Source organism: Danio aesculapii, chromosome 25 (assembly GCF_903798145.1).
Source record: "Danio aesculapii chromosome 25, fDanAes4.1, whole genome shotgun sequence".
In the NCBI taxonomy this organism is placed as follows: Eukaryota; Metazoa; Chordata; class Actinopteri; order Cypriniformes; family Danionidae; genus Danio; species Danio aesculapii.
The window spans coordinates 7,177,776-7,199,589 of record NC_079459.1 but is presented as its reverse complement, the minus strand read 5'-3'; the positions used below and the strand labels follow the sequence as shown (position 1 = coordinate 7,199,589).

The following is a 21,814-nucleotide window of genomic DNA, read 5'->3' as shown; positions in this document are numbered from 1 at the left end:
GTCTCAATAATTTGACAGTATTTCCTGAATATTACCAATAGAAAGCATTAAGATTGCAGTATGACATTATAAAACATATTAATGACAAACCATTCCTTAAGGTAATATATACTGTACCTTCCACCTTCATATGTCCATTTCCAAAGCAATAACCAAAAACAAATAAAAGTTCATCCCCATGGTCACATCCAACAAAGCTGGGTCTTTTGTTTTGAAATATATAGGCAGGATGCTGGAATTCATACATGTACACTGGTGCACCAGTATCTATTAAGGGAAAAATTATTTGAATAAAAAAATTGGCATAACCATATATTTTTTTATTCATAAATATGCATAAAAACTGTAAACTTCACCTCGATGGTAATTCGCTAATTTGCGAGCTGGAAGGTTGAAAAAGAAGTCCCCTATTATCTCTCGAAAACCATCTCGGATTTTGATCTTGTCGGTGGTTGCGCCCAGATATTCTTTTAAAACAATCTCAGCAAGTCCTTGATCCTGAAGCTAAAAATATAAATAAGAAAAGAGTTTTTTTAAGCTCACTATATCAATCATTTACAATTAACTATGCTATTTTTAAAATAAATATTTAAGTCAATACGTTTTTTTACTTCATATATAACATTTTTCCATGAACTTTGAAAGATTATGTGCATTTCAGCTGCATATATATTGAATGAAATCGGATGTGGTCAATTCTGCGTATGCTGGAGGTGACCTGTACCTCAACCCCTGCAAACTAATAGGTGTGATCTAAATGATCATTTTACAATAGTTGTGAGCCTTTTGAGTTCTTAATGGGTACAATCCAAACTAAGATGGTCCTGTTAAGCTTAGTAAACACAGAATGTTTTGTTTGTAGGTAGTATAAAGTTCTGTCTCACAGACAAATCTTTGGGTTAAGTTACTTGAAGACAGAAGGGTTAACATTGATGCTGAGGAACCGTACTATTCACTGCGCCGTACTTCTCTCCATAAGAACTTTGGTCAGCTTACCTATTTTGTGTATGAGAATGGTTAAGCCAAATACAGCAAAATCAAACAATTTGGCGAGCCAGCCAGGAGCGGTTAAGCCAAATACAGCTAAATCTAACAACTTTTTGGATTTAATTCTTTAATAATAAACTATCAGTCTGCTTATGAAGATTTAATGTTCAGAAGTAAAACAAATATATGGCGGGATATATGTTAGCAAGACTGAAATTACAATACATGGTGTTATCTTCTTACATTAACATTTTAGTACAGCTGCATTTACATTGAATGAAATCTGATGTGGTCAATTCTGTGTATGCTGGGGGTGACCTGTGCCTCAACCCCTACAAACTAATAGGTGTGATCTAAGTGGGTAATTCTAAATTCTCAATGGGTACAAGCCAAACAACAGCTGAAACATCTGATAAGATGGTCTTGTTGAGCTTAGTAAACACAGAATGGTTTGTTTGTAGATAGTATAAAGTTCTGTTTCACAGAGAATATTTTGGGTTAAGTTACTTGAAGACCGACAGGTAAACATTGATGCTGAGGAACTGTACTATTCACTGTCTTTAACAAAGTCTTCCCTCTGTAAGAACTTTGGTCAGCTTACGTATTTTTATGTATGAGAGTCATCTAATACATTGGCGAGCCACCTAAGAATGGTTAGGCCAAATTCAGCAAAATCAAACAATTTGGTGAGCCAGCCAGGAGCGGTTAAGCCAAATACAGCTAAATCTAACAACTTTTTAGACTTTCATTGTTTAATAAGTAAACTATCAGTCTGCTTATGAAGATTTTATGTTCATAAGTAAAACAAATATTCAGCGGGATATATGTTAGCAGGACATCAATATGTGATGTTTTCTTACATTACCTACAATGAACATACTAAGAGGACCAGAGGACCTAGAACAAAACCCTGCTGGACTATGACCAGGAATTGCCAAACATATTAAATTAATTCTTGGCTTGTTATAATCCTCTAAGAATAAAGTTAATCCTCTTTAGATTAAATTTAAATGAGGTATAGTTTCCTTAAGGAATGAGGATGCTTATTTTACTGGCAAAAATACTAAACTAACAATATTTTTTTTAAATGAACATTTCATGCTTCATGGCATTGATGTCAGAGTGATGCAATGCAATATGTGTTGTCTTCTATGTTGATATTGTGGTAATTTGTAGAGCAATAACCTTTCTTGGCCTTTGAAGTACAAATTATTTACTTTGTTTAGGGATTTATTTAAAATATCTTCGATTGTATTCCAAAGGTTGAACAAATGTCTTAAGGAAACTGGAGCATTCCCTTTAAATACATCCAATAATAATTGATAGGAGAAAAAATAAACTGAATAAATGTCCTTGATTAGCACAGTCTGATAATTAAACAGATTAAAAACAGATTCTGTCTTACATCATAATTATATGAAGGCAAAAATGGCACAATCTGATCTTTGGTCATTCCATCTCTCCATCCTGGGGGTGCCATGATCTACAGAAAAATACAGATTAATGAAATTGTATTTGCATATATATATATATATATATATATATATATATATATATATATATATATATATATATATATATATATATATATATATATATATATATATATATATATATATATATATATATATATATATATATATAAATATAAATATATATATATATATATACATACATACATACATACATACATATATATATATATATATATACATACATACATATATATACATGACTCAAATAGCTCTGTTTAATAAGACTTCAGGTACAGAAATGTAAAAAATCTAATGTACTGTAAAATAGAACTGCAGACTTCATTGTGTAAACAATTAAATCAAATGATTTATATTAAAGTTACAAATGGTACAATTTCTTGTGCCTGAATGCTTTAAACTCTCTTGATACGCTGGTACAGTCACAGGCTCTAAAAAACAATGACTAAGGCTCCTGGTCAAATATAATCTCAATTCAACATTGCAGATTATGCGATGTGACTATAGCGGGTGCACAATGCGATAACGATGTTAAAATGATGTATTGTGCAGCCCTATACATCATTTACATTAATATTTATTAATTCATATATAATATATTTTTCATTACATCAGGTAGAGTAAATCCACCATCATCGTCAGTAACTCCAGTCATCAGAGGCACTTTGCTAAACTCTTGAGACTGAAGAAGCTCATCCACAGATTTCGGAAGGAACTGGCCGTCAACGGTCACTCCAAAAAGAAGAAATAGTTGCTCCTGTAAAATGAGCATAACATGTGCAAAAGCATAATTTAAAAGGAATAATTCAAACTGTATTTTTCCCTACAATGAAAGTCAATGGTAATTATCACAATCTCAGACACCAATATTTCTCAAAATATCTTCTTTTAAGTTCAACAGAAAAACGAAACTAATACGTTTGAAACACGGTTATTATGGTTTCATTTCGATAGTATTTTTGAATTATTTAGTATTTTGTTTTAGTTCATTTAATTAATGTTTTTAGTTTAGTTTTGTTTTATGAACACATTTCTATTTAGTTCTTATATATTTAGTTTCAGTTTTAGGCTTTAGTTACTCAGGTTTAGCAGAGTTTAACAGGTTTTAGTTTAACAGCTTACATTGAAGGCAACCTATTATGCAAAACTTACTTTTATGGGGGATTTAAACACAATTGTGTGGCAACAGATATACAAATATAAACAAATATATATACCTAACAAAGTGTGTGTGTGTGTGTGTGTGTGTGTGTATATATATATATATTATAGATCTTATATCTACACCTTAGTAGTACCGGGTTGGACCCCCTTTTGACTTCAGAAGTGCCTTAATCCTTTGTGGCATAAATTCAACAAGGTACTGGAAATATTCCTCAGAGATTTTAGTCCATATTGACATGATAGCATATTGACATGAAAGCGTTAAAGTGTTAATTTTTGAAAATGATGATGTATTTGCTAAATATTATTTTATTTGAGTTTTTCAGTGACTTGTTATTTTCGTTTAGTGTTTTTACAATTTTATTTCAGTTAACGAAAACTTTTTTGACCAACAGTTTTAGATTTAATCTTCATTTACTAAAATAACTTGATTTGTAACAAGTGGCGAAGTGAATAAATGATGAACGCATAAATAATCTTTATACACATAATAATACGCATCATTATCATCAAGTCTAATTATAGATTGATTGAAAATAAAAATGAAATGCAAACCCTAGCAATCTTCAATATGTCCTCTTCGGTCATCTGCATAACACAGTCAACAATCTTCTTTGTGCTGGAAATATCACAGCCAGACACGTTTCCTAAAGACTAGAGAAAGACATGCATTTGCATTAAACATCTGTACTTTATATAATGAAATAAAATTAAACTCGTAACCTAATAATTCCTAATTGAATTTACTTGCGCTGTTGGCAGTGGGTAGGGGCTCATTATAGCATTCATTGCTGCCGTACCGCTCTCTGCGATTGCACGATGAAACAGGTTGGCAGATAACGGAGAAAGAACCTACAGAAAGAAAATGAATGCAGAGAAAACACAAACATTTATTCAAAACCATCAGAGGATTAACATAATTGACTTGTTCAGACGTTGTGTTTAAATCCTTACAAGTAAAGACGCACTGACTCCTCCGGCAGACTCTCCAAAGATGGTCACTGATCCAGGATCTCCGCCGAAGCTGTGGATGTTCTCCTGAACCCACTGAAGCGCAGCTACTTGATCCAGAAGACCATAGTTTCCTGGAGCATGCTCGTCTCCGGTGCTAAATGGTCATTTGGTATAGGAGAAATACCAAACATTGAAAAAAATGTTATATAATGCAATTTCTGTCTCATTTCAGTTAGTCACATTAGATCACAGAAGCAGCTTATCTAAAACAATTAATTGATGCTGTATAGTTTAACTTTTAAAAAAATCACAAATTGATTTTTCATTAGTTTCAGTTTTTATATTGTTTTGACACTTTGTTCTCAAATTCAGTTCCTTTTAATAAATATTTAGATGTCGATTTACTAGTTTTTATTAGTGTTTATATTTTGAAATTGCTTCATAATAGTTTAGTTTTTATTAGTGTCAGTATTAGTTTTAGTTTTTTTGTAAACTGGAATATTTGTTAGGTGCCAGAATAAATTTTGTATAATAAAACTCAACGGTGTTGGGCAGTAATGTTGCTACAAGTAGTGACGCTACTAGCTTAACTACATTTCTCAGTAGCATATCGATAGTGTCGCTACTTTCTAAATCAAATAGCTTTTCAGTAGCGAGGCTATTTTTTTAGTCAAGTAGCGCAGTAGCATCCACACAAGCTACATTTGCCGATCACGGATCAATAAGTGATGGGACCGACATTTACTGAGCTGTGAGGCCGGTGTCTAGCCGATGAAAGTAAATCCATATGATGGCGAGAATGACGATTTCTTCTTCTACCTTTTTTTCAGTGGTAAACAACAAACTTTTTGGTGGGTTACTGCCACCTCTCAATCTGGTCTGTGACATCGTGACCAATTAGGCTAAAACGAAAAATTAGCTTGATGGAAAGATGATTGAGGGAAAGTTATATATATCAGTCATTGTCCAGTCATTGTTTCTGTCGCGGGAGCAACAGCGAGGATGACTGGAGGAGGACGGGCTTTATCTTGCCAATGGCATCAGCAAGATTACAGACTCTGAGGTGCTGTACAGTCAAACACCTGGAGGCACGAAGTAAATTCTTTACATCTAAAAGGCATACAGTATGTAATGAATACATTTACAAAGACGAAAATGATGGGTATTTTTGCTGTCATTTTGGTTCGATTACGTTAGTTTTGTATGTACACAACACAGTTTCAGTTAGTTCTATTTATGCAAAGAACAAAGTCAAGTGAGAACTTTGATCACAGGAATTAGTAACTAATTAGTGTAAAAGGGAAAACCAAACATCAAATCCTGATCGTAGGCTGTTTCTGTAGACCATCAACCTCCTAAAAGTCTGTCATTCCCAATATATGACAAATACAGTTGTGCATTTCTTTTAAAAATGTTACATTTGTGTGCGTTAACATCACTTAAAGGCATACCTGCCAACACTCGTTTTTCCCAGGAGTATCCCGTATTTCAGACCCATCTCCCGTTTTGTTCTGTCTACCGGAATTTAACCCCCAACCCCCCACCCCCGCTCCTCAGCTTTTAGGTACAGTCTAACAACCGCGACTCGCCGATAATGGTGTAATGTGCGATTGCAGCAGCTGCCTGGTCCCTGGTGCATAGTACAGACCAGGGACCCCAACACCCCCCCACCCCCACACTTTTTGTAATTTCCAGCATGCCACTTGTCTCTGCACAGCACCTACACATCCCCACCAATCCGAGCCCACCCCCCTCCGCCTCTGCCAACCCCCCCCCCCCCCCCCCGGCTTGGAAAATTTTGGTTTCAGTCTCAATCCGGGTCACGGCACCAAATTGTAGGAAATTTTACATCCCAAACCAGTAGACTCGTTTCAAGCTAAATTCTTTATTAAGAATGTGTTGGATGTTCTGCGGTCAAACAGGCATCTTCAAAGAAGTCTACAAGAGTCTAGAACGCGTCTCCTGGTTTGGGTTCTGAAAATTCCTACAATTTGGTGCCATGACCCAGATAGAGACTGAAACCACAAATTTCCAACACTAGGCATTTATCTGAAAAATAAAAGTTTAGTGCACGTTAATGAGCATGAGGCGTTTCTTTAAAAATGATGCTTTTGTGCGTTGGTGTGCACAATCACATTGGGCCCTTTATTTAGTCATGAAGCGTAAACGTCGATGAAAAACGCGAGTAAAAAGCATCCCGTGTGCACTGGCCTTTAAGCTCACAAACAAAACAACTTTAAATACAACATGAGGCATGGACTCAGAGCCTATATATGGCAGGAGCATGACAGCAGAGCTCATTAATATTCATGACCCTTCCAAATAAGGTAAAAAAAGCTTTTCATTTCAATTCCTTAGGCTCTAAATGGTTTTGTAATGTAGACATCAGAGAAGAATTTAAACATAATGCATTCTGTGACACCTTTAAAAACCTCAGCAAATGAGTAAAGAAAACAACAACAAACCATTATTTCAAATGTTGGTTTCATACATACAAAAATAAAACACTGTAATAAAAGCACCATATTTTCTGGACTATAAGCTGCTACTTTTTTCCCAGGTTATGAACCATGTGGCTTATACAAAGGTGAAGCTATTCTGTGGATTTTTCTTCCACCGCTAGGGACGCTTTAACAGGTATTAGAATAAAAAATAAGATAGATGAAAAATCAATGCAAAGGAAAATAGACTATGCTACTTTTTCTTTAGCAGATAAAACATGCACAACAAATTATTAACTGGTAATTATTTTCAAATCCTCGCCCCTTCATCATGGAAACCACATGAAGGAGTTCATATGATGCAAGTTTTAAGTTTAAGGTCATCGAGCTTGATATTCATGAAGGAAACCGTGATGCTGCACACAAGCTTAGCGTCAATCGGGTATTTAAAGCTGCACTCCGGGTTGAGTGGGAGACAAGTGGTGAGAAGTCTTTCACAAAAACCGCATGCAAAAAGCATCCTTTTCTGATGTCTGTCAGTGGATCCTAACAGCATGGAGTGCTTTGAAAGAATCCACTATCACCAACGGGTTCTGAAATGCTGGACTAATACGCGAAAAGAGCGGCACACCTTCAGAGCTAACTTCACCGGAGGATGACAGTGGCATGGAGATGGAGACTGATGGACACAGATGTGACGAAGCGCTTCTGAGGCTGTTCAACTCCGACACTGAAGTACACGACTTCATGGGTTTCAGCACAGATGATTAAAGTGACTTGTGGTTGCAAACACAGGAGAAATGAAGGTAAATAAATACCTGTTATTTTCACTTAGTTCCGCTTTATCTGCTGATGTGTTAAAAGGCACTGTTCGGAAAGAATCTGTTCAGGTACATACATGTACAGTTTCAGTACAAAATCATTCTGTAAATGTAGAATTTCTAATTTATCAACATGTATATCTGCGGCTTATAGCCCGGTGCGACTTGTATATCTTTTTTAAAAATCTTTTTAAAAAAATAAAGCGGATGCGGCTTATATACAGGTGCGCTCTATGGTCCAGAAAACACGGTATATACACTGTTAGAAAATGTCCTTGTAAAATAACAGAAACGTGACACTGAATGAATTAAAAGCCCACAGGATCAAAATTGCTGATGAAATGACCAAATATGACCAAACTTCCAAAGTTTTACCTGAAAAATCCAAGCAGGCCAAGCCTGTACTGGACCATGACCACCACTACATCTTGATAAGCAGCCAAAGCATGTCCATCAAACATGGAAGCAGATCCAAAAGCCAAACCTCCGCCATGAATCCAAACCATGACCTATTAGGCAACACATATTAAAGAGAAACTATTAACCAACCAACATACTCTACATATGCCTAAAATAGCATTTCAGACCAAATACTCACAGGTAACTTTTGGCCGTCTCCAGGTTTGGTAGGAGTGTAAATGTTGAGGTAAAGACAGTCCTCTGATACTTCTGGGAACTCCATTTTCAAAGGCATAGTAGCTAGCAAGTCAACCATAACCTCCCTTGTCTGGAGACACCTGAACAAGTGAACAAAAGTGTCATTTCTTCAAGATGAAAATGACTGATCACTTTAGTTGATTAGCTGTGTTTTATTCTCACATGGGCGGCTGTTTGGTGGCATCTCTCACTCCTTGCCATGCGCCTGCAGGCTGTGGTGGAGTCAACCTCAAAGGACCCACCGGAGGCTTAGCAAAGGGTATAGCTAAATAGCTACTGATGACCGAATCCTTGCCCTTCGCCATCATGTAGGAACCTCTTAGAGATCCTAATTTGGTGTTTACTACAGGTCCTGTCAAAACAAAATGTGTTTACATATGTTAAAGCCAATGAATACAGCAGACTAGCATTATGCTAATATTTCCAAAGCTATATAGTTTCTCCAGGACATAGCAGGGACAATTTTAATATATATATAAAAATTTTATATGAGCAATTCCAGCGTTGTGAATGTGACATTTGCAGTAAAATCTCAAAACATACATTGACAGAGAAAGTATATGTTAACATTATATTGAAACATCTCTTTATATTTTCCAAAACAAATAACTACAGAGTTAAGGGATCAGAAAAATATCAATCTGTAAACATTTTTAATATTTTAAATGAGGAAAATAAACATGCGTTATGGACGTGACGAAAAAAGTTAGCGAGTTTACAGTATAAGACATACTTTGTAGAAATTCTGTGAATTAAACTGCACAACCCAAAAGAAACAATGCTAATCAAAAGGATCTCTATTGAGTCGGCTTTCTATTGAACAAACATGATTGATTTGATTTTATTTGACATTTTTTGCATTTATGAGGAAAAAGCTCCGTTATGGATGTGACATCTCTCTGTTATGGATGTGACAGATGTGAAATTGGCACTTGTGTGATTTTGGTAAATCAAGTATAATTGTTTGAAAATATTAACAGAGACATTTTTGAGTATTTTTAAAGCACTTTAAATACTTGCTTACACAAATAACGCAGAAACTGTTTCAATATTTTGGCTAAAACCTATTTTTTTTAAAGCAAGGTTGACATTTGCACGGAATTGCTCATATATATGTTTCTTGATCTCATGAACTATTTGGCTCACAAATCACAGATGGACTGGCCACTCTATGTAAGTTTCTAATTAAATAATAGTATTAATGCAAAAAATAAGAGCATTAAATTGGAGTTTTTATATAAATGTGTATATATATGTATATATTAGAGCCAATGAAAATGACAAACTAGCATTATGCTAACAGTTACAAAGCTATTCAGCCTCTAGAGGATATAGCAGGGACACTTTTTGTATATCTGTGACCTAAATTTACAAATTTGACTGGCTTTTCTCAAAACATAAGCCATTATGAGCTTAATTTCTTGTATTTTACTGTAAAAATATACAAAAAACTTCTTGATCTCATGAACCATTTAGTTTACAATAGTATTAATGCAAAAAATAAGAGCATTAAACAGGTCTTTATTATATATCAATTCCAAAACCGATCACTTGCCTTCCTTCCACTCTTTTATGATCTGCGGGAGTTTTTCAGTCATGAAATGAAAGTGATTTCCCTTAAAGTTTTTGCTGGATTTCTGTTCCAGTCCAATGCCGAGATACTCAGCTTCAGCTCCATATTTTGGCCACTCTACGAGGCCTGGACCATTCGGATTCCTACCACAGATGAAAAACAGAACAGACATTATAATGTGAAACTGTCATTTGGAATAGTTATGCGGCTAGATTTGTGTAGTTTACAAGAACAAAAATGTGTATAATGACATGGGTGTGACCTATTTATTACAACATTGAGGTGGTTTACGAAGACATGTGTTGTGTCCTTGTATTTCAAAATGCCTAAAACATACGTAATGGTGTCTTTTGACATTCAAAATTTGCCACAGTCTTCCAGTAAGGGTTGGGTTTAGGCGAAGGTCAATATAATAAGTGATTTTGACATTATAAAACACATTACGCCTATGGAGAGTTCTCATTAACCACTAATACCAACTTACGTGTGTTAATATTAATATAAATTATTTTGGTTTCTCTAAAACCATGGAAAACAGACAGTACAATATATAAAAAGTGATTTTTTTAGCTAACCAAGGTGAACTTAAGAATTTATAGATATATAGATCTACATTTCTCCAGCTTAATCTTTAAGAAACTGTAATATCACCAATGCCATCATTTACCCAGTGCGAGCAAAGTTTCCCCAGTAAGCCATGGTAGTTTTACAAAGTTCATGTTCCTCCTTTGAGAGTTCACCTGCATTATGAGGTTAAAACAAGAAGATGTGGAGTTAGCAAACTTGAAGGTATAATCAATTCCCATTAATTTCAATAATTTGACAGTATTTTTCTGAGTATTACCAATAGAAAGACTGCAGTATGACGTTTTGAAAACAACATATTGATATTGATTCTACCAAACCTTGCATTAATGTAATTTATACTGTACCTTCCAACTTTATATGTCCATTTCCAAAACAATAACCAAAAACAAATACAAGTTCATCTGTGTGGTCACATCCAACAAAGCTGGGTCTTTTGTTTTGAAATATATAGGCTGGGTGCTGGAATTCATACATGTACACTGGTGCTCCAGTATCTATTAAGGGAAAATTATTTGATAAATAAACTGGCATAGTTATTTGTCATTTATCATTGTTGCATAAACACGGTAAGCTTTCACCTCTGTGGTGATTTGCAATTTTGCGGGCTGGGAGGTTGAAAAAGAAGTCCCCTATTATCTCTCGAAAACCATCTCGGATTTCGATCTTGTCAGTGGTTGCGCCCAGATATTCTTTTAAAACAATCTCAGCAAGTCCTTGATCCTGAAGCTAAAAAAATACAAGGAATACAATTAAATATTATGTTTTTTAACTATAAAGATTAATGATTTTTTAATTCAGTATTTAAAATTTTTCCATAAACTTCTAAAACTTTCATTGTTTAATAAGTAAATTATCAGTCTGCTTATGAAAATTTGATGTTCAGAAGTAAACCAAATATATAGCGAGATACACTCATCGGCCACTTTATTAGGTACACCTGATCAACTGCTCGTTAACGCAAATTTCTAATCTGTCAATCACATGGCAGCAACTCAATGCATTTAGGCATGTAGACATGGTCCAGACGATCTATTGCAGTTTAAACTGAAAACCAGAATAGGGAAGAAAGGTGATTTAAGTGATTTTGTATGTGGCGTGGTTGTTGGTGCCAGACGGGCTGGTCTGAGCATTTCAGAAACTGCTGATCTACTGGGATTTTCATGCACAACCATCTCTAGGGATTACAGAGAATGGTTTGAAAAAGAAAATATCCAGTAAGCAGCAGTTCTGTGGGCGCAAATGCCTTGTTGATGCCAGAGATCAGAGGAGAATGGCCAGACTGGTTCGAGCTGAAAGAAAAGCAACAGTAACTCAAATAAGCACTCGTTACAACCGAGGTATGCAGAAGAGCATTCGTATGGTAGGGTCAGAATTTGGCATCAACAACATGAAAGCATGGATCCTAAATCATCTCAGACTTGTTTCTTGAACATGACAATGAGTTCACTGTACTCAAATGGCCTCCACAGTTACCAATCTCAATCCAATAGAGCAGCTTTGGGATGTGGTGGAACAGGAGATGCGCATCATGGATGTGCAGCAGACAAATCTGCAGCAACTGCGTGATGCTTTCATGTCAATATGGAGCAAAATCTCTGAGGAATATCTCCAGTCCCTTGTTGAATCTATGCCACGAATGATTAGGGCAGTTTTGAAGGCAAAAGGGGTCCAACCAGGTACTAGTAAGGTGCACCTATTAAAGTGGCTGGTGAGTGTATGTCGGTTTCTGTGTTGATATTATGGTGTTTTGTGGAATGAAAACGTGCTCTGAAATTGAAAATAGTCATTATTAAATAATTTATAACAGTTCGTTATAGTTAATAGTTAGTTATAATATTTATAATATAATATATTTAATAAATATAAGTAGGCCCACATGGAATCTGCACGTTTTTAGCCCATCAATGATTCTGTTTATTTACTTGTGTAAATGTGAGTAAATCTATATTTATTCGGTTTTTAAATTAAATAAAGTAATATTATAGACTAATATGAAAATATTCATATGAATTATTTACAATACAGTATGTAAAGTAACATTTCTGTATTTTAGTAGATATTTTATATGAGAGACTTGCTTTGTTTACCAAATAAAGTGAATCTAATTGGATTTGCATTGTAAACATTTAATAAAATTAAAAAGGTATCATTTTTTAGTTCATATATTAAGGTTTTAGTTATGATACTCCCAAAATAATTCTGCATAAATCTGAAGATTTTTAACACAATTCTGCGCAGAAATAGCAAAAAATGTCCGCAGATTCCGTCTGGCCCTAAATATAATAATATATAATATAATAATTGTAATAGTCAAATATAATAGTTATAAGCTATCAATGGAGGGATAGAAACCACTCAGTTTAAAATATCTTTGATTGTTTTCCAAAGGTTGAATGAATGTCTTAAAGGAACTGGAACATCGTGAGGGTGAGTAATTCATTTTTGGGTAAACCTTCCCATTAAATACATCCAGCAATAATCGATAGGAGAAAAACAAACTAAATAAATGTCCTTGATGAGCACAGTCTGATAATTAAACAGCTTAAAAACAGATTCTGTCTTACATCATAGTTGTATGAAGGCAAAAATGGCACGATCTGCTCTTTGGTCATCCCATCTCTCCATCCTGGGGGTGCCATGATCTACAGAAAAAAAAAGATTTATAAGTTTGAATATGTATTTGCATTTTACATTATAATACTGTATATATTATATATAAACTTTTCCCATTACATCAGGTAGAGTAAATCCACCATCATCATCAGTAACTCCAGTCATCAAAGGCACTTTGCTAAACTCCAGAGACTGAAGAAGCTCATCCACAGATTTTGGAAGGAACTGGCCGTCAACGGTCACTCCAAAACGATAAAGTACTTGCTCCTGTAAAATGAGCATAACATGTGGAAAAGGCATAATTTAAAGAAGTAATTCAAAATGTATTTTACCTACAAAAACAATGAATGATAATCATCATCTGCTCCCTCAAAATGAGTTTATTTTGATACTATTTTTAAATTTGCTGTATATTTTGGTACCATTTTAGTTTGTTTCATTAGTGATTTTGGTTAGTTTTTATTTTATGAACACATTTCTATTTAGTTCTTATATATTTAGTTTTAGGTTTAAGTTATTCTGGTTTAGCGGAGTTTAACAGGTTAGAGTTTAACAGCTTACATCCAAGGTGACCTATTTCGCAAAAAGAATTTTTATAAGGGGCTTTATCAGGGTTGTGAGGCAAAAGCATGTGTATATATATATATTAAATCACACTTCATAAAAACAGTCACTTTGATATGACATTAGTCCTGTTTTAAATCTGCCACTATGCTGACACATAGGCATCTATAGCTCCGCCCTCTTTTGAAAAGAGCACAATCTCATTTGAATTTAAAGCAACAGTCACCAAAAACAGCCAAATTTGAATCCAAACCTAAAAAGTGCAGTTTAAAAGAGTTATAAAAAAAATATGTGGTGTATTTTCAGCTGAAACTTCACATACACACTCTAGGCACATCAGAGACTTATTTTGCATCTTGTAAAAAGGAGCATAATAGGCCCCCTTTAAGTTAACATTTTAACGAAAATAAAATATTTAAACAAACACTGAATCCAAAACCACACAAATGTGAGGAATAAAAGTAAAACTTGAAAAGAATTCAAACGAATGTATTCATATTAAAGGTATGTAGTTACAAATGACTAGTCAACTTTTGTTTGCAAATGAAGAAAACATAGAAGAAAATATGTTTTTGTATATAATCATAAGCTCGACTGAGGTGTCCACAGGTCAGAGTGTAAATTAATTTCTAAAAACAATGATTTATTTGCTATTTATAATTTTATTTCCGTTTTTGAATTACTATTATTATTTTTGTTTAGTGTTTTTTACATTTTATCTCAGTTAAAGAAAAATGTTTTTGACCAACAATTTACGGTTTAGGCTTCGTTAACTAAAATAACCTTGGTTTGGAACAGTAAATGATCACATGATAATCTTTATACACATATTAATCTGCGCCATTATCATCAAGTCTAATTTCAGATCGACTGATGTATGATTGAAATGCAAACCCTAGCAATCTTCAATATGTCCTCTTCGGTCATCTGCATAACACAGTCAACAATCTTCTTTGTGCTGGAAATATCACAGCCAGACACGTTTCCTAAAGACTAGAGAAAGATGTGCGTTTGCATTAAACATATGTACTTTATATAATGAAATAAAATTAAACTCGTAACCTAATAATTCCTAATTAAATTTACTTGGGCTGTTGACAGTGGGTAGGGGCTCATCAGAGCGTTCATTGCTGCCGTACCGCTCTCTGCGATTGCACGATGAAACAAGTTGGCAGATAAGGGAGAAAGAACCTACAGAAAGAAAATGAATGCAGAGAAAACGCAAACATTTATTCAAAACCATCAGAGGATTAACATACAGTTGAAGTCTGTATTATTAGCCCCCCTGTATATTTTTTTCCCCAATTTCTGTTTAACGGAGAGCAGATTTTTTTCAACACTTTTCTAAACATAATAGTTTTAATAACTAATTTCTAATAACTGATTTATTTTATCTTTGCCATGATGACAGTAAATAATATTTGACTAGATATTTTTTCAAGACACTTCTATACAGCTTAAAGTGACATTTAAAGGCTTAACTAGGTTAATTAGGTTAACTAGGCAGGTTAGGGTAATTAAGCAAGTTATTGTATAACAATGGTTTGTTTTGTAGACTATCTGAAAAAAAATGAGCTTAAAGGGGCTAATAAATTTGACCTTAAAATGGTTCATAAAAATTTAAAACTGCTTTGATTGTAGCCGAAATAAAACAAATAAGACTTTCTCCAGAAGAAAAACTATTATCAGACATACTGTGAAAATTTTCTTGCTCTGTTAAACATCATTTGGGAGAAATTTAAAAAAGAAAAAAAATTCAAAGGGGGCTAATAATTCTGACTTCAACTGTAATTGACTTGTTTAGACGTTGTGTTTAAATCCTTACAAGTAAAGACACACTGACTCCTCCGGCAGACTCTCCAAAGATGGTCACTGATCCAGGATCTCCACCAAAGCTGTGGATGTTCTCCTGAACCCACTGAAGCGCAGCTACCTGATCCAGAAGACCATAGTTTCCTGGAGCATGCTCGTCTCCGGTGCTAAATGGTTATTTTTAAAATAACATAATGTCAGTGTAAAATAACAAAAGCATGACACTGAATGAAGTGACTATGGCTGCGTCCGAAACCGCATAATTCCATACTATACAGTACGCTAAAGTAAGTATACGAGCTGAGTAGTATGTCCGAATTCATAGAATTCGAAAATCAGTATGCGAGAAGTACCCGGATGACTTACTACTTCCGGCGAGATTCTGAAGTGCGCATCACATGCATGCTGCGCTATCCCATGATGCCCCGCGAGCGAATTCATGAATGGGTGTGAAGAGACACAACTGACGCAGGTAGGTCACATGACCATGATAAAATGGCAGATGTAGTACGTCCTAAATCCATTCATACTTTTCACATTCATACTGTGTAGAAAGTACTTTTCTAACGGCCGAGTAGTACGTTTAAATTCAAATGCAGTAACTACTGAGTAGTAGGCGGTTTCGGACGCAGCCTATTTCTCTAAAAGCCCACAGGATTAAAGGTAGTCATTGCTGATGAAATGATCAATTTTTTTTACCAAACTCCTAATGCTATACCTGAAAAATCCAAGCAGGCCAAGCCTGTACTGGACCATGACCACCACTACATCTTGATAAGCAGCCAAAGCATGTCCATCAAACATGGAAGCAGATCCAAAAGCCAAACCTCCACCATGAATCCAAACCATGACCTATTAGGCAACACATATTAAAGAGAAACTATTAACCAACCGACATACTCTACATATGCCTAAAAATAGCATTTCAGACCAAATACTTACAGGTAACTTTTGGCCGTCTCCAGGTTTGGAAGGAGTGTAAATGTTGAGGTAAAGACAGTCCTCTGATACTTCTGGGAACTCTGTTTTCATAGGCGTAGCAGCTAGCAAGTCAACAATAATCTCCCTTGGCTGTAGACACCTGAATAAAAGAGCACAAGGTGTGATTTCTTCAATGTGAAAACGACTGATCACTTTAGAGCAGGGATGTCAAACTCAATTCCTGGAGGGCCGCAGCCCTGCACAGTTTAGTTCCAGCCCTGCTTCAACACACTTACCTGTATATGTTTCAAGACTGAAAGACTTAATTAGTTTGATCAGCGGTGTTTAATTAGGGTTGGAACTAAACTGTGCAGGGCTGAGGCCCTCCAGGAATTGAGTTTGACATCCCTGCTTTAGTGCTTATGTTTTATTCTCACATGGGCGGCTGTTTGGTGGCATCTCTCACTCCTTGCCATGCGTCTGCAGGCTGTGGTGGAGTCAACCTCAAAGGACCCACCGGAGGCTTAGCAAACGGTATAGCAAAATAGCTACTGATGACCGAATCCTTACCCTTCGCAGTCATAAAGGAACCTTTTAGAGATCCTAATTTGGTGTTTACTACAGGTCCTGTCAAAACCAAATTTGTAACAATTCTTGATTATTTTTGTCGAGAGTCAATTGTGAAATGAAGCTAAATCTGAACACTTGCCTTCCTTTCGCTCACTTATTATCCTCGGAAGAGTTTGGGTCATGAAAGTGAAGTGTTTTCCCTTCAGGTCAGTGCTGGCTTTCTGGTCCAATCCAATACTGAGATATTCGGCTTCATCTCCAAATTCAGGCCACGATGTGAGACCTGGACCATTGGGATTCCTGCCATCAAGAATCAAGAGTGTGGAATATAGTTTAATATTTATGCATGTGCCAAATTCTACACTGTAAAAAATCCTGGGTTCCACACAATCGATCCGTGTCGAGACAACATGAAGAAATTAAGTTAACTTATTAGGATTCACAAATTTGAGTGGACTGAACATAAATCAAGTTTCTCAAGAATTGTGTTGCTTCATCTCATTTCAAATAAGTAGTTTGAACAAACAGCAAATGTAATGTTTGAGTGTAATATATGTGCTTTTAAACACTTTCTAAGGAATTAAAGGATCCTAAAAATGTCATGTGGTTTAAATTTGACATTTTAAGCTTTAACGTGAATAATTTTGTATTTCAATGCATTTTTGTAAAATAAACAGAACAAAACATAAATGACTAGGCCCACACAGAATCTGCGCGTGCAGAAATACGCAGATTTTCAGCCAATCATTGAGTCTATTTAGTCAGTTATGTGTAAATGTGTGTAAATTTATATTTATTCAGTGTTTAAATTAATTTTAGTAATATACTAATACTAATATGAATTAGTCTATAATAGACTAATATGAAAATGTCCATATAGTTACTTACAATACAGTGTGTAAAGTAATAATTTCTGTCTTTTAGTAGCTATATGGTAGATATATTACTTGCTTTGGGTAACACTTTATTTTGATGGCCATTTGAGTATTAGTAGACTGTCTGCCTAACATCTGTTGATACTGCTGCTAAACAGACATTTAACTGACTATAAGAAACTTTGCAAGTACATGTCAACTTACACTAACCCCAACCTAATAGTCTACTTATAATCTAAAGAGAATTAGTAGGTATGTAGATGCAATGTAACTTAAATTCAACAAACGGACCATCAAAATAAAGTGACACCTCGCTTTGTTCTAATCTAATAGGATTTGCATTGTAAACATTAAATAAAAGTTAAAAATATATGATTTTTTTTACTCAACATGTTAAGTTTTTAGTTACGATACACCCAAAGTAATTCTGAATAAATCAGCAGATTTTTTACAATATTCTGCACAGAAATAACAAAAAAATATCAGCAGATTCTGTCTGGCCCTAATAAATGACTCATTTATAAATGTAATTACGAACTTGAAGTCACACAACATGACATTGTACAAGCTGAACTAAACAAATTGGCAAATTAGTTGATATTTGTAGACTCACATATTTTTATTATTTCATTATCATATTGTTTTCAAATATTTATCACAATATATTTAACTAAAAACTATTAATTGCTTATTTCGCTTAATTACTCAATGTTTTGATTTTTGAGAATTGCATTATTTAAATGAAGCATTTTATTTTTTATTATGATGTCATTTTTATACCACATCACCTACCCAGTATGAGCAAAGTTTCCCCAGTAAGCCATGATGGTTCTGCAGAGTTCATCTTCTTCATCTGAGAGTTTCTCTGAATGAAAACACAAAGACATCAACTAATAACACACTCTTAGATTATAATCTGTTGTGATTAAACAGATGTTTACTGTATTTAAAAAGTTACTTTTGCAAACCAGTTTTAGGTTTTACACTCAACCTCAAGACAGGCGGTTGGATCAACATTTCCATTTGGACAGCTATTATAGTCCCATTAACTGGTCAAAAGCGTGGCCAAATATTGCTGAAGGCTTAACATTTAAAAAATTGGTGAGTACAATTCTTAAAAAAATTACAAAATAAAAAAAACATTCTGATCAACTTGCTTTGGCTTGATCGATTGAACTTGGTGGATTTGCTTGATAATCCTCATTGTTAGAATATGGCTCAGACTGATACAGTAAAACCAAATTACTAACTATGTGTGTTTACAACAGATTTGGGACTAAGGTAAATCCTGTTTTATTTTCAACACACTGTTTGGCTGTTTGGCCAATTATAATGCACTGGGTCAGGTGATTAATCAGAGTATTCTGGAAATTAAAAAAAGAATGGCCTCAATACAGGGTTCCCACTTCATTCCCTTTATTTAACAGCCTAATTCATTCATTTTCCTTCCACTTAGTCCCTTTATTCCTAAGGGTACACCACAGCGGAATGAACCGCCAACTTATCCAGCACATGTTTTACACAGGGAATACCCTTCCAGCTGCAACCCAGTACTGAGAAACACCCATACATTCTCACATGCACACACATACACAATTTAGTTAATTCAATTCACCTGCACCACATGTCTTTGGACTGGGGGAGGAAACCCGAGCACCCGGAGGAAACCCACGCGAACACGGGGAGAACATGTAAACTCCACACAGAAATGCCAACTGACGCAGCCGTGACTTGAACCAGCGACCTTCTTGCTTGCTTCTTGCTAAGCACTGAGCCACCCAATTTAACAGCATAAAAAACTCAAGTCCCCTTGCTTATAATGAACAGAAATGTAATAGTCATTCCTTTATCTCAGATTTGGAAGATAAATGGAAAGAAACAAGAGCATGGATTCTAACACCCAGTTTTGAAGCCGCACAATTTCCATTTTATTTGTTCAAATATTAAGCAGCTTAATTGGCACCTAAATATTTAAAAAAAAAAACAGGTTTATACTCGCAAAACTGCCATACACCGATGTGAAATAAGAGCAACAAAAATAGCAGCACGTCTCTAATTTACGTCAATCTCTTTACAGCTTCACAAAACACCGCTAGATTGCGCCACCGGCTCTTGTAGTGTATTCATTCATTCATTTATTTTCTTTTCGGTTTAGTCCCCTTACCAATCCGGGGTCGCCACAGCTGAATGAACCTCCAACTTATCCAGCACACGTTTTACGCAGCGGATCCCCTTCCAGCTGCAACCCATCTCTGGGAAACATCCATACACACTCATTCACACCCATACACTACGGACAATTTAGCCTATCCAATTCACCTGTACCACATGTCTTTGGACTGTGGGGGAAACCAGAGCACCTGTAGGAAACATGCAAACTCCACACAGAAATGCCAACTGACCCAGCCGAGTCTCGAACCAGCGACCTTCTTTCTGTGAGGCTCTACCTTCTGCGCCACTGCATCGCCCTCTTGTAGTGTATGCGTCGCTGAATTCAAATAAAAGGGTCTGGCTTGGTGCTTAATTTGAGCCGGATCTAGCCAGCTCCTGTTCTGTGAAATGTCAGATATTAGTGTTTTGCTTTCCGGTATTTAATGATTGTTCCGGCATTAACTTTTGTGTGGTGAATACCTGCACGTGTGTGTGTGTGTGAGAGAGAGATTGTGAATGAGTCAGAGTCAAAACAGCGAGCAAATCTGCGTGGATTGTGTGCACGCGCACACACATAAAAGGTAGTCACTTTTGACCAATCAGCTTTCTTACATTAACAATCACTCTCATTGGTTGGTGATTATCGTTTAGTGTGCAGTGAGCAGTGAAAATAATCATAGTGGCTTACACACATACTACTTCTATTTTCAAAGTGCCAGAGGCAGTAAAGCATGTTTTTTTCTTTTAATCCACGAGTAAATCTGATAATGAGCCTGATCAAAAGAAAATGAAACTGCGTCCCTGGATTAGAATAGTGCGAGACAGAGTGAGCCGATGCCCCTGAGATATTTGGCATGCTAAATATATGGAGCTGTCGGTGATTCAAATCATGCCATGTGAAATGAGTTTTGACTGAAAATAACATCAGCGATTACCTACAGCCAATGAGAGAGCAGCATCCACTAGTATGGGTATTTGCAGGCCAGTGGGAGGTTGGGGGAGAAGTTAAAAGCGCTCATTTTCCGTTTATTTAGACCCAAGAAATGGAGTTCTTCACATCACATTGCTGAAACTCTGATACAAGTTTAATTTATGAAGGAAACTAAAACGCTTTCAGTGTTTGCGTGTGCTGTGTTTGTCTGAGGTAATAAGTCTATTGCTATTACTGAAATGCGTGTGTTCTATACAAAAGTTGAAGCTGATTGGTTAGTTCTAGTCACATGTGACGTGTGTTTGCAGCATTCTGAAAAGTTAAAATGATATTTAAAATTGTGAGTATTCAAGCCATGCTCCTTCTTAGGAAATAATATGTTAACAGCCCCTAAGACTCGTGGAAACCCTGGATGATTCATTTTTTGTCAACATTTTAGCTGAAATTTTGCTTAAATGACCACATCCTCTGTGTTCTTTCAAAATAAAAAAGCACCATAAAAACAATTCCTAGGCTTGTACCTGCCATCCCTATAGGTCCTTCTGAAAAGCAGTAGCCGAAAACAAACACAATTTCATCTCCATGGTCGCTTCCAGAAAAACTTGGTCTTTTCTTCTGAAGTACACTGGGGGGATGACAGAATTCATACAGGTACACCGGTGCGCCCGCATCTAAAAATGCACAGAATTCTCTTCATGC

At 35.5% G+C, this 21,814-nt stretch overlaps 1 protein-coding gene across 3 annotated transcripts in view; it reads right to left on the bottom strand.

Annotated features, from left to right (window-relative positions):
- The window catches only part of ces2b (carboxylesterase 2b), a 65,503-nt gene that overhangs the window by 22,057 nt on the left and 21,632 nt on the right, over nt 1-21,814 (bottom strand). For 2 of the 3 annotated variants that reach the window (XM_056451619.1, XM_056451620.1), the window contains exons 11-35: nt 21,637-21,786; nt 18,826-18,898; nt 17,298-17,458; nt 17,026-17,215; nt 16,610-16,748; nt 16,386-16,519; nt 15,681-15,834; nt 14,942-15,046; nt 14,750-14,848; nt 13,412-13,558; nt 13,243-13,320; nt 11,257-11,404; nt 11,023-11,172; nt 10,758-10,830; nt 10,073-10,233; nt 8,680-8,869; nt 8,459-8,597; nt 8,236-8,369; nt 4,599-4,752; nt 4,392-4,496; nt 4,200-4,298; nt 3,091-3,237; nt 2,393-2,470; nt 357-504; nt 118-267 (exon numbers count right to left, since the gene is read on the bottom strand). In XM_056451619.1, coding sequence (XP_056307594.1) covers nt 118-267; nt 357-504; nt 2,393-2,470; nt 3,091-3,237; nt 4,200-4,298; nt 4,392-4,496; nt 4,599-4,752; nt 8,236-8,369; nt 8,459-8,597; nt 8,680-8,869; nt 10,073-10,233; nt 10,758-10,830; nt 11,023-11,172; nt 11,257-11,404; nt 13,243-13,320; nt 13,412-13,558; nt 14,750-14,848; nt 14,942-15,046; nt 15,681-15,834; nt 16,386-16,519; nt 16,610-16,748; nt 17,026-17,215; nt 17,298-17,458; nt 18,826-18,898; nt 21,637-21,786 — 3,306 coding nt within the window. The remainder of the gene's footprint in view (nt 1-117; nt 268-356; nt 505-2,392; nt 2,471-3,090; nt 3,238-4,199; nt 4,299-4,391; nt 4,497-4,598; nt 4,753-8,235; nt 8,370-8,458; nt 8,598-8,679; nt 8,870-10,072; nt 10,234-10,757; nt 10,831-11,022; nt 11,173-11,256; nt 11,405-13,242; nt 13,321-13,411; nt 13,559-14,749; nt 14,849-14,941; nt 15,047-15,680; nt 15,835-16,385; nt 16,520-16,609; nt 16,749-17,025; nt 17,216-17,297; nt 17,459-18,825; nt 18,899-21,636; nt 21,787-21,814) is intronic. The other variant, XM_056451621.1, reaches the window with a different exon arrangement.